We start from the raw sequence: 20,238 nt of genomic DNA on the forward strand, positions 1-20,238 counted from the left end.
ATCCCAGGTTTGAATGGGGACGCATGTATTCAATGCACATAACTGAATTAGGGTCAGTTTTCAGGGTGAGGATAAACAACCAAAAGAGGCAACGTTACAAACCAGGAGAGATCACTGCTTCTGAAGCACTCCCCAGCTAGGACTTATTTACCGTATTTTAATTTTCTCACTCCATACAGTCAACAGAAGTTCCGACTTCTCCTGGAGGAAAATGTATACTAATCTTTCTACATATAATCCATCCTGAGCGATAACAAGTGAAATGCTTCTCAGAGGCAGTCTGCCAATTAAAATACAAATGGGATCACATCCTGACTGGTACAGTTGCAGAATAGGAGGATTTCAGAGGATCCTGGGAGTACGTACACAAATCAGCACGATGGCTCGCCTGTAAGGAATAAACATCTTCTTTGCATTTGTGAGGTACAGAATAAACACAGCACAGGTGACCTTCTCCTTCACACTAGCAATAAATACTAAAACTGCATCTATGGGTGCAAGTTCTTCCTCTTTTTTCCCTTTTTACAAAAGGGCCATGAGATACAGATGTGACAGGAGTTATTTGGATTCAGGTGATTCCCATTAATGATTCCTTGTGAGATTTATTCCAGCCTTAACTTATCAAGAGAAAATAATCTGAGAAATCTCAGTGTTTTTTGCTAAGACTAATCAACAAGTTAACCAGCAAGTAAATGCAAATATCAAATACAATCCAAATTTACTCACTGTAATGGATTTCAAAAAAAGCATTTTCTATAATTAGCTAATTTATATATAATATAATATATATATATATAATAAGATTATGCTTATCTGGAATCTTCAATTTTAAATTCAGTTTCCTATGATGAATGAGAAATGTTCAGTTTATCCATTTCCATCCAAAAAACCAAGCTGGGGGGAAGCCTAGGCAACTCACCCATGGACAGAGGGAAAACTTTATCAAAGCAGAGAGCAGATTTCCTCCATGAGCAACAGTGGAGAGGTGCCAGTAGGTTTGGCTGCCCAACTTCCAGCAGGTGAGCACCTCAACCTCTGACTGTCTGGATATGGTTTTAGTTTGTGCTGTGTGAACTATTTAGAGCCAAGCTTCTCAATTATGGACAATTGTGTGAGCAACAGGTGAGTTATCCCAGCCTCAAAGGATGCTCATCCGCACCACCCATTCCCACAGGATTTAAGGCAAATAGGCAAAGATTCAACCCCGTGGCCACTGAGATGCTGCAGAGGAGACCAGAAAGCATTGGCAGAGTTCAGGTGAGCATCACCTGACTCCAAGCTGACTGTGTCATTCATTTGCTGTCAGGGCAATCTAATCTGTCTACATTGCAAAACTCAAAATTAGAAAATAAAAACGATAGGCAAACAGATTTGTATCCTTCAACAATACATAAATCGACAAGTCCAAGTGCTTGAAATAGAGGAATTTATACAAAAAAACGCTAGGCAAACATTAGATTAATCTCTAATGATGCAATGCAATCAGCGTGCTGGCAGTTAATGATTTTCTGATTGAAAAAGCAATCTGTAATCTCACGCAAATAAATATAAAACCATTAATATAGCCTAACAACATTTCCGTGGTTAACATTTTAAAGCACCAACTGCCCAACAGTTTCAAAAATAAGCCAAGTTAAAAAATGCTCTGGCTAACCACAGGTAGCCCAGCAAGTTCTACAAACTAATTAAAATGAACATGATTTAAGAGATGAAGCTTGAACAGCAAGCAAGGGTGGGCTTTTTTTTAATAATTGAAATCTTTGAATATTTAATTTTTAAAATTGCTTCTAGCTGACTTAAATGAATACACTGCTGTGAGATCTGGCTCTTTGGAGGCCCTATGAAGAAAAGCTCAAGGCAAGAAATTCTCTTGCTCTGAATGAATTAAACATGGACTTTATTTTATTTTTTCCTAACTCCCTTCTCAGTGAGTTTGTAAATGTGCTTCCCATCCAATGGCAGCATCTTACAGTGGGTTTTTATAAGATTTTAGTCTCTGGCCTTCCTTGAAAATCCACGGAATGGTTGGGTTGGAAGGACTTTAAAGCTCATCCAGCTCCAGCCCCTGCTATGGGCTGCCTGCCCCACCAGCTCAGACTGCCCAGGCCCATCCATGAGTAAAGCGGAGATAGTCACCACCAGGATCCAGCAGCCGTCCCGTTGCACGACGTTTCGATGGTCCGAAGTAGAAGCAGCGGGGGGGGCGGAAGAGAGAAGCAGCGTGGCCGGCCTTGGGCAGCAAGCAGGCGGCAGAAGGAAGTCGCGGAGCCGATCCAGGAGGAAGCAGCAGGGCTCAGGTAGCAGGCCCAGGAGAGTCCGCCAGCACGCAGGAATTCCGTGGTGTCTGATGGCAGACACCTACCCTCGTGGTTTTCGGTTCCTCTTTTTATCCTCCTGCCTACGTGACATCCCGGGGCGCTTGAGCAAGAGTTCATGTGAGTATCCCCCGAGATGGCCATCATCCTGAGGTAAGTCCACACAAAAGACCGCTTCACAGCTATTTAGCTGCAGCTTATCTCTCTCTCTCCTTGCCCCTAGGCTTGTCCATCAAAGTTCTCCAGACAGAGGATTTCACAACCTTTGCCCAGGACTTGCCTGGACTCGGACAAGTCCATCTGTGTCCCCAGCAAGCTTTGAGACACTGATGTTAACAGAATAATATCTTACAGCTGGGAACCACATAATGCTGGGCAGCAGTGTGCCAGTGGAAATCCAGCTGTAGTTGTTTCCCGTAACTACTATGCTTTCACACTTTAAAAACATTGTATGGCCCCAAGCCTCTTGCATGGGGTCAAAGATATCCTTGGCCTCAAAGGTTTTACAGTTTTAACACTTTTCATTCACAGGGCACTCCTTGCAAAGGGATCTGCACGTGCTTGAAATTCTTCCTCCACCACACCTTCCGCATCGTTTATATCTGCTAAATACAGTCAGCCTCTGGTTGCTCTGACAGTAACCAGCAGAGACTGCCACTTGTGTGCACGGCTCTGAGCACACTTACAGCAATGCTGAAAGGGCTCCTGCCTACTGAGTACACACAAAGACATGGCCAAGCTCTTGCTGTGTGCAGGATGGATGCTGGCTTGGGAAGGGGAAAAGGAGCAGCTGCACAACAGTCTTTTGGTAACCTCACACTTAGACACTCTCATTGCAAAGAGGCACAATTCACATTAAAAGATACACAAATCAATGCTGTGGGTAATACGCTTGACTAATCTGTTTCCTGTACTTATCTGGTATATCCTTTTCCTAAAAGCTTCAGCTCGTTTGGTTTTAAAGCTTCCCATTGTAGCACCCCTCCCCTTCTGAATGCCCCCAGGAGAAGGGCAGGCTCTCTCCCCACAAGGCATCTGCACCACGCCAGAGTTAGGGAATGAGCCCATGACAGGAGTTAGAACTAGCTGATCTTTAAGGTGCCTTCCAACCCAAGCCATTCTGTGATGATAACTAGTGACACTGAAATCAGATTGTTACATAACTTGCATGATGTGTTTGATATGATGTCAGTGGACTGGGAAGTCACTCAGTGAGACCTGACTTCAGGGAGGCTGTAACAATCTCTGCAGTCCCGTCACCCAGTCAGGGCCAATATCATCTCACGCTGATTTAATATGCCTTAACAGTTCGTGTCCGTACACAGCAGCTGCCTATTTTATTACAGGATGTGGATAAAACACAGAGAGATTTTCACTGAATTTGCTGAAGTTGTTATTCGGGGTCTGTTTTCACATCCTCAACATGGGGAAAAATGGTATTGCTTTGGAAGTCAATGCCAAACGTGTCTGTTGTTCTCGTGAACTGAACCATGTTTACAATTTATTCCACTGTGCTTCCAAAGCACTGTTGTGTTTGGTTTGTTTTCTCTCTGTATTTTACCCCTTCTTCTCACGTACTGTGCAAATTGTTTTCTTGGGTATCTCTAGCAACAACTCAAATACCAATAAATAACCACTCTGCTGTCCCAAACACTAATAGTGCAACACTCGGCTATCCCTGATAAATTCCTGATTATTGGAATACCAAAAATACTGATGAGACTCTCTCATCAAAAAGACAATCTTACTATTACTAAGACATAACAAGTGGCTAAAGAGGGGAGGAAGAAATTTTACCCTCTTGCAAGCATCAAATTTTACCATCTTGGAATCCTCACTTAAGAACTGCCCCAAAGAAATGAGTCTTGGCTCCTCAGGAAATGGAGGTGAACACTGCAGTAACAAGAAAGTGGGGCAAAACATTCAGCTCACGAGTCAAGAAAAAGCAGCATTCTGCACCACCCAATCAGCAGCAAATAAACAGCACTGACTTGAGTTGAACCTCAGCTTGCTGCAGACCTGCTGTTCCCTACTAATGGTTTATAAAGAGAAATGCTGGGGGTCATGATGTGCATTGTGAACTGCCATGTCCACACTTGTTTTCTTAAATTAAAAATGAATGTTTTGCATTTGAGTTTATATATATAATTATATATATAATATAAATATATAAGAAATATTTTTAATTTCTCCTGCTAAATTGTGGAAATTTACTCCAGAATGAGCATTCTGCACAGCTTGTTGCACCCATGCTTTTTTTTTTTCCACATTGTCACTTTATTTCCTGACAAGTAATATTAATGCATCATTTAGCATGTTTGAAAGATTAACTTAAAAAGAATGCATCATCACAAATATAAGTTGCTGAAACATCTCATCCACTTCTCTAAAAATCAGAGCATCCTCTACCTTGAAATTGTTGAAGCTTTGTATTAACACATGAAGTCTCTTTAAATATACGGGTTTTTCTCGACACAAAAGATGGCACTGAGCTATCAAGTTTGGATTGTGGGAATCCAGTTGTTTGGGTTGTGAGAAACATGTTTTCAAACTGCTAAGAGTGATTAATGTTTTCTTCTCCTCTCTCAAAAGAACGCATATTTTAAACTATCACATCATTGCTTTAAATACAGCCCAATTCCACTGTGATGCCTCCAGTGCCCCTCTCAGCCTTGAACAGTTGCTTGAAGATACATAATTCATAAAACTCAAAGACATATTGGCAGAATTAAAGAGAATTACACACTATATTTCTCCCCCAAATTCTCAGCCATAAACCCTCCAGTAGCTCAGCTAGATTGAATCTATTGGCATCCTCAGTCTCTGAAGAGGATGTCACGTGCATCTCTAGAAGGTTACATCGCTCACACGACCTTCTTGAAAGGCAAACAAAACAGCTCTGCAAACAGAGTTCAGTAACATCCTTCTGTTAACAATGATATTCACAGTGAAGCAGTGTGCTAAGGCCATGAGATGCTAATCCCCAAACGTGCTCAGTTCATAGGACATACTTTCAAGGTGTTAGCTCTTACTTACACCAGCCCACACGAGCAGCACACCTGAGTTCCACATCTCATCAGAACGGAAGACAGAAAGGAGCCCCGGTTCTCCGAGCTGTTCCCCGTTTCCTGAGAAACTCAACATCTGCAGATCTTCTGGAGAGCCCAAACCCCAGCTGGTATTGATGATGGTGAACAGAGTGCTTTGCCACAGTTTTGGGTTTCTCAGGAGTGCCTGCGCTGCCCAAACTGCAACACCCACCAAGTGCACATATTTGCTTTGGTAAAGATCCTCCCAGTTCAGGAGGTTTCACGCAAGGCCTGTTTCTGCTTGTGACTGGAGAGGGAGAGAAAAGCAGAATGATTCATTTCCAAGTAGCTGTCATGGAATTTGCAGCCACACAGCTCAAGTACAGAATTTGACTTCGAGAAGTGTTTTTCTCTATAAAGGAAATGATTAAACAATTCAAGTATTCATTACTAACCGAGCATGGTTTCTTTCTTTCTTTCTCTAGTCAGGTCACGTGTACTTTCAAGAGCTGTTTCAGCACATTGGCTTCTTCCTCCTTAGTGCTCTCATGTCTCAAGCTCGGGCACAAATGCCCTGGGAAGGCAGACAAGAACAGGCAACTTCGCAAGTGAAACTAAGAGAAGAAAAACTAAGGTGAAGCAGTTCCTGCCAGAGTACGAAGGGTGACAGCTTCATGCATTTTTGTGCTCTTTGCATTATGTCAGGTGTGACCTTTAGGCTCATCCATTTCCTATGAAGTCCCTAAACCTGATAAACAAGGCAGCTGAGGTGAAGAGACCACCTCTGCTTGAGTGGAGCAGCTGTCAGCAAAGCCAGATGACAGCTGTCAGAGCTGTTATAAAGGAGTAAAGGGTTGCTTCCTGCACCAGTAAGCTAGCTTTGGCTACAGCATGAGAAGTAGCTGCAGAATCGAAGGCCAGATTCCCACTGGTTCCAGTATTGCAGCTTCACAACGTGGAGCAGAGTGATTTCCTGCAGCACTCAGTGCAGTGTCCTTGCCTTCCTTTCCTTGTCATTACATGTCCCCATTAAGTCAGCTGCAGGAAGCCAAAGGGACAGGTATGAATCTGATCTGGGCAGTAGTTCACAGGTGACTTTCATTTAAGTAATTTTTTTTTTCTGCTTTGTTCAAGTTTCTTGTCCAGTATGAAGACAGAAAAATGGCTTTTTCTGATTCTTAATCTGTATCACATAATAGCATTGGTGAACCTAGCACACATATATCCCGGTGTCTTGACTTTCTTATATAATGCTGGGAAAATCTCCAAGGCTTAAATAAAATCCTACCTTGGCTCTCAGGCTTGGCAGGCTTTTGCTTCTAATACAACACAGAAGAGAAGGCTGTTTTCTGTCTCTCCTACCCAAAATAAGCTTATTTCCCAATATACCTGTGTTTCTATTATCTATGACTGCACTTTTCCTGTCACATAACTTCATAAAGTTGGGAAGATGCCTCAGGTAGCATAATGACATCTTTTGTACAAACTCTCATTTCATCAGTAGTGCTTTTTGATAATGGCAGCAAAGCATGAGAGGAAGATAACGTCTCTCTCCTTTGTCTCTAGTGCCCACTGTAATAGAATGCTCACCAAAGCACCTGCCCACAGCAGCACAAGTCCCAGCAGGCTGGGGTCTGATGCAATCCTGATGCCATCACGAGTACCAGTGTACCCACCAGTGCCCCTCAACTCCAGCCCAAGGCATTCTTTGCTTCATGCTCAGTCTCTACTGTTCTACAGATTCCATTTCTCTTCGAGCAGCTCCTGTCCACCCCAGGGTTTCATGGTTTTAATTTCCTCTCTTCCTTGACTGCTGGAGGGATGCTCCACTACAACTAATGTGGAAAGTAGCACCTGACATTGCTCTGGACACATTGTCCCCAAGTGCTGTGATGCTGGAAACCATAGGATACCTGTCCTGGTCCAGATGAGGGCTGCATATTGAAAATCTTATTGTGGTACCTCTATGAGAATCAAGTTAATTTTAAAATCTAGGGACTGACGTGTGTAAAAGATGACCCAAACATCAACCAAAAAGATTTCATCTCTTCTATCTGATGACGTGGGCCGAGGAAATGAGGTAGACTCGAGGGAGGCCACTTCCACAAACCAAATTAGAAACATGGAATCATTAAGGTTGGAAGAGACCACTAAGATCATCTAGTTCAGTCATCAACCCATGCTACCATGCCTACTACACCAGACCCTGACAAGAGAAGCCACATTTTCCAGGAGATACTGACCTGCCCCACGAGGCAGAAATGTGCCAATTTCACTGCAAGCTGAACAACAGCTCAGGAAGAGCCTGGATCAGCTCTCCCAGCATCAGACCCAATCCTCCTGAAGGCCATTACCATTCTGCCCACCAACTTTTCATGGAGCAAGACTCAGTTAAGAACAAAACCAAAAAAACCAAAAAAAACAAAAAACAAAAAACCCTCCAAAAACCCAGACAGTACCAGCTACAAATAGAACATCGAGTCTGGCTGCAAACTCACAATACAGCCAAACTAAAAATAGCAGTGTGACAAGATAAAGCAGTGCAGTGCTGGTGTTGATGAGAATAGCAACGTCAAGAGTATGAATACAGGAAAGAATAATCCTTTGCTACTGTAATTATCCAATACAGAACAGTGTGGAATAAATATAGAAACCCTATTGCCAAAAAGGCTCCTGCTTCCTCTCCGTTGTTTAAAGAAACGAAATATCAGAAAGTTAAACAGTATAAGGAAAATTATATCTTATTTCGTAGTTCCTAGGAACTTATTTCCTTATTTCCTAGTTATGGTGATGTTTCCCTTTTTTCTTGTTTCCCTTTTATTGTGCATCACACAGATTTTCTTAATGAGGGATCTGACCAGAACCGATCTTATACTGTGCGTCTCCTGTGTACTTGCTGGAAAAGGCCTCTCCCCACAAGCAGGGTAATTTGCTCACATAACGCAGTGAGATCCAACCAGAAGTTAAGCAAGACTGAGTGAACACTGCAATCTGGGCATCTACACTCAGAAGCAGGCCACAGATGAGTAAGTGCACACAAATGCATACAACTCTTTGCAAAGCAGTTATTTCCCAGTGCAGTACACTCAACCAATAACTCAAGAAATAACCAGAAAGCTCACAATTGATTTCAGCATTGGAAACAGCCAACACTGGGGAACCAAAAATGGTAGACCTGGGCTATGCATGGCTGGATTGCCTCTTTGCAGTGACAGAATTAGGCTGACTTGTTGCAAGCTCTCCTTAAAATCTTCATAGAAGTAGACTTGAAATGCACAGTCTTCCTCCCATCCATGAAGCCCGAACTGCATGCCTGGTACCAAACAGCTCACTCCTGGTCAAAACCAGGAGTTTGGGTTTGGATTGTTATAAATTCCTCTTTAGAACAAAAAGTAAGGATATAAAAAACTTCTAAGTTCAGAACTGTATTGGAGTGTCGCCATTTACTCTTTAATATGATAAGCTAATCAAGTTAATTCTGGAAAAGAATTAGAAAGCTTAACACAATGAAATTTGGCTAATTAAGTATAAAGGCATATAACCCATTGCCTCCTTTAAGAGATGTAAATAATGACTATAGAAGTTTGCTACCTTGAAAGTTGCATTTTATGCCATGTAAAAGCACTTTGCCTTTCAGTGTTCCTGCATTCAATACTCAACTTCGTGCATCATTTCAATTCTTTCTTTTTCTTGAAAAACAGAAGCACACTGCAGCATGAATCCTTTGGCTTGAAAGCTCAGAATCTCAAGGAAAAAAATCAAGCATGTACTTACGACCAGAGAGAATTTCTTCCTTGTGTGATGACTCCAGTGAATTTTGTTAGCCTTCGAGCATCTACTTCAATCCACTGAAATGGATCATTTCTTCCTGCACACCAAGCACCATCATAAAAATCATTTTCGTTAACACCTGCCTGAAAAGAAAGCAGAACTCTTCATAAATCAGAACCAGGAAACCAAAGGTCTTTCTTGGGAAAAAGAAAAGAAAACATGAAGTCATCATTCATTTCATTTTCTCCTTTGGCTCAATCTTAAGCACCCTGAGACTGTCATTCTCCACAGTTATATGGAATGGCCAAAATGTTTTCTTGCTCAAATTGTGTGGGAGAAAGAACTCTGCAAAACCCCTTCAAAACCTGAGAGCCATTACTTACAAATATAGCTCAGAGAGCACAAACAGAACTTCAGTCTAGTCCAGTCCACCTGTCTGTGCCTGCGGCCTGACAGAGCCTTCACCAAAAACAAATTATCCACACGGTCTTCAGAGTGATGGAAGTCCTAAAAAGTGATCTCAGCTCCATTTCAGTAATAGTCTGTGATGGAGTTAACTCTTCCTCCTCCAGAATCAGCAAAAGAGACTGTAAAGCATATGGAAACAGCAATGCTGTGTTCCACCAGTTCTCATTCCCATCACTAAATTTTCAGCATTAGGGATTTTCAGACCTTGCAGAAAATTAAGCTTAAGGATTCAGGAGTGCCCAGCTCCCCGCTGGACTCCAGCTTGCTTACCAATCTATACGCTGAACTACATCAACAATAAACTCCACAAGCAGTCTTCTACACGTTTTCAAAAGGGAGATAGCCACAAGATATTTTATTTTGCAGAATCTAAGCACACAAGAAATAACAGTCAAAGAAACATGTCATGCGAGGTCTTCAGATATTTATCTTGTTACTGAAACTGAGGAAATGTTCTGCATCAAGCTGGCTACTGTCACAGAAAGCACAGAAGCTTTTCCATATGGTTCTCAGAGGCTACATTTATTTTTATGTTATATCATCTGTGTTTAATGTGGATTTATCATTGCCATCCATGCAACTCCAAGAAAGGATATTTTTAAATATTTCCCAAATAGAAATGAAGAGTATGGAAAACTTTGAAAATGTGTATTAGAGACTCCTTTAAGCTCTGACATACAGCTATTCTATACTGTGATTGAAATTACAGCCATCGTTGGATTGAGATTACAGACATAGCTGGGTTGAGATTACAGCCATAGTTGGTTAACGATGTCAGAGACTGACATCTCTCTCTCCATTTGTACACAAAATTTCTGCCAAAACAGGTGCTGGATTGGTCTAATCCACAAAAAGGAGATGCAGCTGTCAATCCTATTTCTCCAGCCTGAGTCTGGTAACATCTGAAGAGAGCACTGCAAAGCAGACACAGATTCAATTCCTGAGGCTTCTCATTTTCAACAGCGTTCAAATCTAAGATCAGGGAAGCTTAAGTATTATTAGTTTTCCTGCCTTGGCCAAATTTACATGAAGCCACCTACTTCTGTGTCCTCACTCCAGTATCTTAAAAGCAAAGCTCATGTACAAGAGGAAGCACACTGCATGGTGAGGAACTGCATTAACGAAAGATAAATTCTTCAAGGAGGCCTGAACAGTGGGAAACAACACAGATATGATCACTGCCTTAGTTAGAATCTTTTTCAAGGAAAGGTTTCAGAGCATTTTAAAATAAGATGGAATTTGATGGAGCCTTAGGGTTGAAAACCAGTGCTTGCCAGGAAGCATTACAATCTGCAGAGCACCTTGAACCAACGTCATGCTAATCCCCTGCTCACTGGTGAAATTCCACCAATTCTGCCCGTATCTCCCATTGCTGTGGCTGGGACCCTCAGTCTTCAATCAGACTAAGAATGCTGCCCATTAGCATGATGCTTGTTGTGTTGTAAACCTTTCCTCTATGAGGAAAGACAGAAAGAGAGGAGAATTATTATTCAGTAGTTTAAATTAATATCACATTTTTTGGAAAGCTTTCATTCCTGAAAGATGAGAACAATTATCATCAAATACTCCTTAGAGAGCATAGATAAGTTGGAATTCCAGCATCCAACATCAAGTGCCACCCAACACAGGGTTCTGCAGAAGCAGATCCTAGAGGGCAGATCCTTAGAGCCCTGCTAAGTCTGGCCTGTGCTTGGTGATAAGCATAGACACCACAGCAACGTGACTGAAATTCACAAGCCTTAAAACTTAATGCTGAAAAGCAAGGTACACGAAGAGAGCTGCAAAATGTAAGTGCTGCTAATTTTTAGCTGATTTCAAAGGGAGCAGTATCTAAGGAGAAATAAGCGCCAGACATAGTGGTAACTCCTAATGGTCAAGGGGGTTGGGGAATTGCTGTGTCTGTAGCATACAGATAAGCTTTCAGTAGTGGAGAAAATCGTGGATTGGAGGATTATTAGAAATCTCCATTTGGAGCTAAGGTTGTAGCAGAGAAAAAGGCTGCATTTCAACAAGAAAATACAGCAGAGCAGTCACTGAAGTTGAAGTTCACCATGAGCTGGGTGCTGTTGCGTTATTTGTATACAAGCCTCCTAGAGCCATAGGATAACTGCATGTACCAGAGAACTGCAAAAATAGCTGTTGCATAGTAAGAGAATCAGTCCACATAAAACTTCAGCTGAAGGAAATGACAATGTGAAAATCTGTAATCAAGCAGCAGTGTGACATTATGAAATTTGTGCTCACAGGGAGAAAGAATCCACAAACAAACCAACCAAGTAAAATGTACAATCTTTCTATGCAAAGATCTCAGACCAAAGAAGAGAGAAAATCTCCCATTTAAGCTGGCTCTGGAGCGAAGGTCCTTCCACCCAAGACCCCACAGCACTGCATGGAGGGCACAGAGCTACAGCATTAAGGAAGGGGAGACTCTTTTTGTATAATAAATGAACAGAATCAATCATCACAGACCTGGCAGAAGCATCGTTATTATAACCAGCAGGTGAACATAGGGGGAGATCAGTGCAGCCACAAGAACCTGGGAGACAGGGCACCAAAAGAAACCAAGCCAGCCTGCCCTAAGCCTCACCGACCTTTGGGAAGGAAGAGCTGCCTGCTGTTCATTTCCCAGCAGAAGACTGCTCCCTCACCTTCCATTGGAGGCTCCAGACCACCATTAGGAGAACCATCATTTATATCAAAGACTCTCCTCTATTTACTTCAAGGTGGTGTTACTGGTGGTAATGGCATACTGGGCTAGATAGGTTCCTGATCTGAACCCATGTTATTCTTTCGTTTGTAAATAAAGTGGACTTTAACAGAATCACAGAATTGTAGGGGTTGGAAGGGACCTCTAGAGATCATGAAAAAGCACAGCCAACACAGAGTTCAGAGATTTGCATCACAGATCTATATATATAGTTTTATAGAATCATTAAGGTTGCAAAAAGACCACTAAGATCCTCAATCCAACCCCAACCCACCCCCATCATGTCCACTAACAACATCCCTTAGAGCCACATCTCCACAGTTCTTGAACACTCCTTGAACAGAGCAGCACGTTGCAGCATTACCACTCTTTCTGAGAAGCAGAAAATTTCTGAGAAGCAGAAAACTGCTCAGCCCTCAGTAGAACGATATTGCAGAGCCCACAGGTGGGACCTCACATGCACCCAACTGCTGCACCTGGCCCCCTTCCACTCAAGTTGGCTCTACTGCTGGAGAGACTGCAGATTGACTTACTGGGCCTCCTGACAAAAAACACAAGAAATAGAGAAATAGAGTTTTGGACACACAAAGTAGCTAAGCACAACCTTAACGTTAAATAAAAGCAGAGAAAGCAGACTGTCTGCTTACGGCTTACGAATTGCAGAATCTTTTGTAGTATATTCGTTGCCTTTGAAAAGCAGCCTCAGGGCAAGAGCTTCACTTAGAGCCACATACTTCCAATTAACTGCTGTCGTTAACTGCAGGCAAATGGCAAAAAGTCGTTGGTAGTGGGAGCTTCTTTGTAGATGCTCCTGCAGCCATGCAGGGAGCACCCACTTCTGCTCACCCACAGAGCTCTGCTGGGGTTTGCAACCTCAGCACGTGACTTCTATAACCAGGGAAATAAACCCCACAACTTTAAGGGTGATCCATCAACCCTGTTCACTGCTCTAATTCCAGCGTTTTCCCTTCACTTGAATTACATGAGCTGTCAAGGCAGTCAGAACCAATAACCATCCACTGGCTCCCTTTATGTAGCCGTACAACCTGAAGCCATTCTCCCACTTAGCAGCAAAATGGATGTTACCTGAATATTAAGCCTTCCTCTGTGGGCCCCGAGGCCGTATCGCTTTGCTGTAGAGGCATGGAGCTGGAAGTCAGTAATTTTTAGTGTCTCTAGACCAAGTGGAGGACAATCTACAAAACAAAAGATTTATTGAAACTTAATATATACAACGTGTATTGATTTATTTTAAAAAAGCAAACTGTAAACAGGCATTCCAAGTGTTTTGGTTTCACTTGTGCCAAGCTGGCCTGGGCTTTCAGCTGGTGTAACGAGCACAGCACCAGTGAAGTCGATGAGAAATGGCAGTTCTCATGAAACCAATGAAGCAATGCTGATTTACACCAGTGAGGATCTGGCTTTTTGTCACTCACATAAAATTAATATTGCTTGCTCTATGCTTTTGTCTTTCACAGATATGCAGAATATTTCCTGTCCAGTGTGTTTCAGTACAAGACGCCAAGAAAATGGCCTTTTATTTTCCTGCCTTTTGGCATTTTTCTTTTTCATCTCGTTTTGATTTTTCTCCTGTACTCATTCCAAGCTACTGTATGAAGTTATGGTTCTAATTAAAATCCATTCTGGAAAGTTCAATCACAGTCGCTCACATTGCACAATAGCATCTGTTACAGAGGTCCGGGAGGCCGACCGCAGAGCTGCAGAGGTAATGACTGAGCACAAAGAGGGCAATTCTGCAACAAGGAGCCATCTCTCTCGGCTCCAAATTACAAAAAGAAAGAAAAGCTGATGCCATTGCCCCAACAGCGAGCTGGGAACGCAGCAAGCTAGAGCCCAGAGCTCTGGCTTTGGAAGATAAGGCATTGGAAAGAGCCTACTTCATTATTTGCTGAGAAAACACTGTGGTCTGAGATGACCCCACTATTTGAGTCTCTCGCAGTCCTCAGCGTATTTGTCCTGGAAACACTATAGTTGGGCTGGGAAGTGCACTCTGTTCTCTGCAGAAGGTGGACAAAAGCACAGAGGCATTCTGGCAGCAGCTGAATGCTAGAGCAGGGCACGATTCAGAGGCCCTGAATTCAGCACGGACCAAGGTTGAAAAGCCTGCACATGGCAGAGGTGGGAAGCAGTGCCTTGGTGTTTATTTAGCCAGGTCTGACTCTCACATTGGTTTTGTATTGCTGTGCACAAACTGTCAAAACGTATACAAGATTTGCTGCGCTCCTGCTCAGCTCACAACAACCTAAAATCCCTCGGGAAAACCATTGCGTGCTATTTGTGCTAGCATTTGTATGCTCATCCTTAGGAAAGTTCTCACAGAAATCAGTGGCCGAAGTTCTATGTCTTCATCAGAGGCGGTAAAGACAAACGTTAATTACAAATGTATTTTCTTATGCACCAACTGCAATCGTACTGGTACACAAGAGACAGGCTGCAGACAGTTCCTCATTCTGAAGAGCTTTCAATCTAATTACCCCAAGCAGAGAAGAGACAGGATGGATAAGGAGAACCAGAGGACGGAGCAGCTCGGAGGATTTGGGTTTCATTGGCAGATCGGTTTAATTGCATTTCCTTCCAGACTGCTCCATCTTTCATTGCACTGCGACTGGAAGAAGTCTCAGGCTCTGACAGATCTTTACTGGGAGTAAATTGCAGAGCTGGGGACTGCCTGCCTTCCTTTAGCAAGTTCAGTCCTGCAGACAGGTTAGGAAATGAATCTCACAGGTAATCCTGCAAATCCTTTTGCACTGCAGTATATTTGAGTCTGCGAACACCCTCACAATGCTAAAGCACTACCCAGGAGTACCCAGGACAAGCTGCCTTCCCACTCATACATCACTCGCTCCATGTTTATAACATGTCTAATACAGGCTAGGGGGGGTAATGTGCATGTTCTGAAGGGAATTAATGAAAAAACAGAGCATTTCCCACTGAGCAAACAGCCAGCTCCACCAGCAGCATACTGGCTGAGGCTCCCCAGCCTTCCCAGATGTGACATGCAGCACCAGCATAAGTATAAAGAACTGGGTTTGGTTTTATTCAGACTGAAAGACTCTTAACATTATCAAATTGCCATATTCTGGGATTGCTTGTGCATTTCAGGCAGGGTTTCTTAAACTGCAGGATGTTGGAAAAAAAAAAGCCTGCATGTATTGGTGTGTATTATCTCATTGTTCATATGGATCCCTATTATACGCACCTAGCTGCTCTTTATTTTTTTCAGCATCAGTTATTTGTGTTGCCTGTAAAGGCATCAGATCAACAGGCCAATATTATGAAATGCTCAGTTTGTGGGAGTTGTCAATGATGACAGAGTAGGCTCTAAGAGCAAGTGACACAAAATATAGATACTTCTGATGAAAATATATTATTAGCAATGCGGCGTCCTTTCTTCCTGTTGTCAAGCCTTAGAATATATCAAGTGAAATGATTTGTATCTTTAACAGCTGTTCAATAATACCCAGTAATTCTTTTTTTTTACTGTTATTCATAAAAATTTATAGGAGAGCACCTAATTTGCTGTCTCTGAAAGTGAACTAGGCTTTAAGGCTAGGACTGTTTGGTCTGGGGAAGGGGAGACAATGACAACATTTGATTGTTAATAATGTAGAAATACTAAAAATACAGAAATATTCATTCCTTCCACAGACATACAAATTCCATCATCAATAAAGAGATACACTGAGAAACATCTTGGACCAAATAATTGACCTATAACGTACAGAGATGGTGACTGCAAAGTTCTCAGTATGAGCTCATCAGATTAAGTCCAAGTTAATCCCTACAGTGTCATACAATCAACCTGAAGTTACCATTACACTACAGAAAAAAAAATATATAATTCATACTGTGAATTTCAGTTTATCTACACTATTGCATTAGTTTGTCCTCCCTCACAAGCTTTCTTAACTCCTCTAGGGGTAATTCAGACAAACTAATTATTTTTAGGAAATACACAGGAAAATAAAGTGCTTTATGGCTAAGCCTGCACTTCTGAAAGTATTAATTTTTATATTCTAAGTAATTTAGAGAAGCTTTCCATATAGCAATGAAAACTGCCATGCAGACTGTCTAAATGCCAGTTAGGAAAACACATACAAAAGCTTTAGACGTGGGGAAGCATAAGCAACCAGAACAGCTTTACGTTATAGATTCAACAAGCAACGACCCAATTATTTTGTCATTTCTTTAACTAGTTGAAAAAGGAATTTGAAAATATAGGAAATTCAGCATTTTAATCCAAATGCTGTGTACATAAAAATGTGGTAACAAAATCCAACAACATATTTATGTTTCTCACTGGCAGAAAAGCAAGCATTCACCCTGCAGGTTTGGGGAAGAGGCTGAGGTGTGGGCATCTCTCTCTTTCTGGGCTGTATCCAGTCATGATTTCACGTGCAATTTTCAACCATGAGTGAGTATTACTTTAAAAACAACACATTGACAAGGTGTCTGGATCAAATTAATTAATTCCAAGACCTAAAAAGAGGCAGGGTATGGATTCAGACATAATATTTGCCTCTTGAACAGTGATCTAGTGGGGGTTCCAATTCAAAATAGATTCGCTAATTATATCTCCATGTTCATGATTTTCAGTTTTGTTTCTGCTAGCTAGATGGAAGATGATTGTTTTCCAAAGTGTGGCATTGTGAGCCATCACCTCTTCCTTGAAGTATGCAGGAGTTACCTTCAATCCCCAGCTCATTTCTGGCAATCTGAATTGACCCATTATGACTTGGGTCTTGCCTGTACCAGGAGGACTAGCTGAAGGTGCAGCCAGCACCACCTCAGGCTGTAATCTCAGCTTGGCTGTGTACAGAGATAATAAACCAGGCCTGAAAGCAGTTTCAGCCTCAGGATAGCCATGCCCTAACGATGCTGCATCTTCCACTGAAACTCAGCTCAAAAAGAAAAATACCACCACCCTCTACAGAACCATCTTGCTTGTCCTTACACCTGCAGCATAGTTATAGTTAATCTCCTGCAAGATTAACGATTCTTTGTGATAAAATTATCAGCAGACATCCTTGGAAATGCAGATTAATGTTGTAAATAGACGATGTATGTATGAACAGGGCAAAGAGAACACTCTTGTTCATCTTTATTTCCTAAATCACTCATTTATTTTATTTTCTGCTGGTCCAAATGAAGATGTCCGGGTGAGCACGGATTGTCTCTACAGCTCTGGTATCTAATGGGAATGCATTTAGGAAATTATTATCTTTTAAAAAGCACAGCAGACAAATGATTGTTGTATTTAAAGAACGTTTCCCATCAATTTAAGAACCTGATCATTTTTTTAAATGGAATGAAAAACAGGAGGAGCACATTCCCTTTTTTACTTACGTTTTTAGGAGCCATATCACTAATCCTTTTCAATCTACACCAGTCTGGGCTTGTCTAACTCCTCACTCTCAGCTCTGGAAATGGAGAAATATCAGCCCAGTGCTGTCTGACAGGCTCCCTGATGTTTGGAGGCAGGATGCACTCTGGCTAACGAGTTATTCCTTATGATTCCAATGTGTTTTAGCTCCAGGAGCTTCCTCGCTTTAAAATATCTAAGAACCCCCTTGTCCTTTGAAATGTTTGTTTGGGGAGAAAGGAAGTTACACTGTAGAGATAGGCAGGAAGAGGACAAGGCAGCATTGACGACAAGTTGACAGAGAATTTCTCTATGCAGAGAATGGCTTTAGAGCCAGGACAGTTCCTTGTTGCTGCTGACATCTATGGCTTTGCACTAGGGGCTTGAGCCAGCACCACCAGAGTCAATGGAAGAACTCCCACTGTTCTTATAGAAGTTGGATCAGGTTTTTACTATGAAAAGGACCTCATGACCTTTACAGTGTAACCGATTTCTTCAGGTCGTGCATTTTGCATCCAAGCATACACTGCCAGAACAATTTCCAGTAACACAGCACAGGCCAAGTTCTCTCAACGGACAATTAAGTATCTCTAGAAACAACAATGGTCAGTTTAAAGAATCAAAAGCCCATATTGCACATGTGGTGCCAGCAGGACGTGCATCAGGTTGCTATTTCTGATAGCAACCTACTGCTTTTATCATAGAGTCAGTCATGGAACCACAGCATCTTTAAGGCTGGAAAAGACCTCTCAGATCCCCAAGCCCAACTCCAGCCTCTCCCACCATGCCCACATTCCTCAGTGCCACATCCCCATGGCTCCTAAATCCAGGAATGATGATCCCACCACTTCTTGGGCAGTTGTGCCACTGCATCAACACTCTGAGAATAAATGTCTCCTAACATCCAACCTGAAACAAAAACCAAGCGTGTGAGTTTGCCTATCTAACTTGGCTGCAGGTACATCCCTTCTCCAGAAACCTCATTCTCTGGGGACTAAAAAAATTCATCCTTCTGACACGGTATGCTCAGGCGCTCATGGCAAAATCACATATCATAAGGCAGCTGTCATTTCAGCTTCCGATTCCCTATTTCTCTTTCTGGGTCATCCCAAAGTAGAAGCAGAATTTGGGTTCCATTTACATAAAATGCTTAAACACAGGTAGAGAAGCTGCTGCAAATGTATGAAGCTACTATAATAGGTTAGTTAAGCCCACAAACATATTTTGAGGGATGAAAACTCTAACACTTATATTATTCTTACTATTTTGATCCAGTTTTAGTCTTTCCAATTTCAGACCCTTGTAGTTTTTAACAAAAATTCTTAATGAAGCTTATTAAATAAGTCTAACACTATTAGCTTTTCCTATGGAACGTGTGGCTTATGATTCATCTCCCAATAGTGGGAACTTGTTAAGGAAACTCTAGTTCCCATGTCTCTAATAAGACTTAGCTCTCAGTTATGCAAAGTATTTTAAAACAGCAATGCACCTGAAAGGTGAAATACAAGCAAGAGAACATTTCTGCTGAGCTGCTGCCTGCAAACAGTGCATTTTGGTTGTTTGGCTGTCACAGACAGTCTTTACGGGGGCTGACTTAAACAGGAAAAGGTTCTCCATGTTAAAAAAAAGCATTATATTTACAGTCTTAAGCCATTTGTAGGGAGACATGGGGTGGCTAAATTTTGCTGTTTTGAAGATGTGGTTGTGGAAGTGTGACATTCTCACAGATGTTCATGAGTCATACTCTATACTTGGGAAGGCCCAGCTTTTCCCTGGAAACAGCTCCGAAGGTTTCAGTCTGAGCAGTTCCTATGTTCACAAAGTACTGATATTAATGCATTCTAGTTTGTTTTCTGGCCTGAGTTCAGTCCAGCAGATTAACTGAAGAAGTAAAGACAGATAAAGGTTCTTCAGGCAAACACACTTTGCATTTATTTGCTTTTTGTTATAAACCCATTCCTTGAGCACCAAAAGAACAAAGCAAACATCAAATCTCCTAGGCAGAAGTTAAATAAGCTGAATTACAGTCCCAGACCAAAGATCAATCAAAGGATTGAGTTGATGCCGTATTTTCCTATCCAGAGACAACATTAATTGCACTCTAATGCTGCATCAAAACTGTGTATGTTTCTTGTACAAGCAGAATACACTGCACAGGAGTTTAAAATGTCAGAGGTTGTATGAGAAGAGGGCTGGATTTATTACAGTGCTGCAGCATGCACTTCGAATGGTTCCTGTTGAATATTTAAAACAAACAATGAACACCTTAAGTTGGAAACCACAAAAGCCTGCTTTGATATGAGGTCTGAGCCAAAGCCTCCTTAGCTCAAGAGGAACACTTTCATGGGCTCCAGGTGAAGGCAGAGTCTCAGTGAAATGCCACCCATCTGATACCTTTCAGCTACTTTGGATGATCAGACACTTTTCTTCATTACAACCCTTTTTCAGAGTCTCCAAGGCCACCAAAGCTATGTCCTCAGCCTCACAGCCCTTTTGTGACTCACAGAAAAGGAAAACTTTCACACTTCCTTCCTGCCACCTAAATGCTGACTGATGCAGGAATCA

At 42.0% G+C, this 20,238-nt stretch overlaps 1 protein-coding gene across 2 annotated transcripts in view; it reads right to left on the bottom strand.

Annotated features, from left to right (window-relative positions):
- CPXM2 (carboxypeptidase X, M14 family member 2) overlaps window positions 1–20,238 on the bottom strand; it is a 63,398-nt gene that overhangs the window by 26,889 nt on the left and 16,271 nt on the right. The window contains exons 2-3 of one of the 2 annotated variants that reach the window (XM_003208224.4): window positions 13,377–13,486; window positions 9,119–9,258 (exon numbers count right to left, since the gene is read on the bottom strand). In XM_003208224.4, the coding sequence (XP_003208272.2) occupies window positions 9,119–9,258; window positions 13,377–13,486 (250 nt within the window). Of the gene's footprint in view, window positions 1–5,351; window positions 5,508–9,118; window positions 9,259–13,376; window positions 13,487–20,238 lie in introns of those variants that run through there. The other variant, XM_019617880.2, reaches the window with a different exon arrangement.

Source organism: Meleagris gallopavo, chromosome 8, assembly GCF_000146605.3.
Source record: "Meleagris gallopavo isolate NT-WF06-2002-E0010 breed Aviagen turkey brand Nicholas breeding stock chromosome 8, Turkey_5.1, whole genome shotgun sequence".
In the NCBI taxonomy this organism is placed as follows: Eukaryota; Metazoa; Chordata; class Aves; order Galliformes; family Phasianidae; genus Meleagris; species Meleagris gallopavo.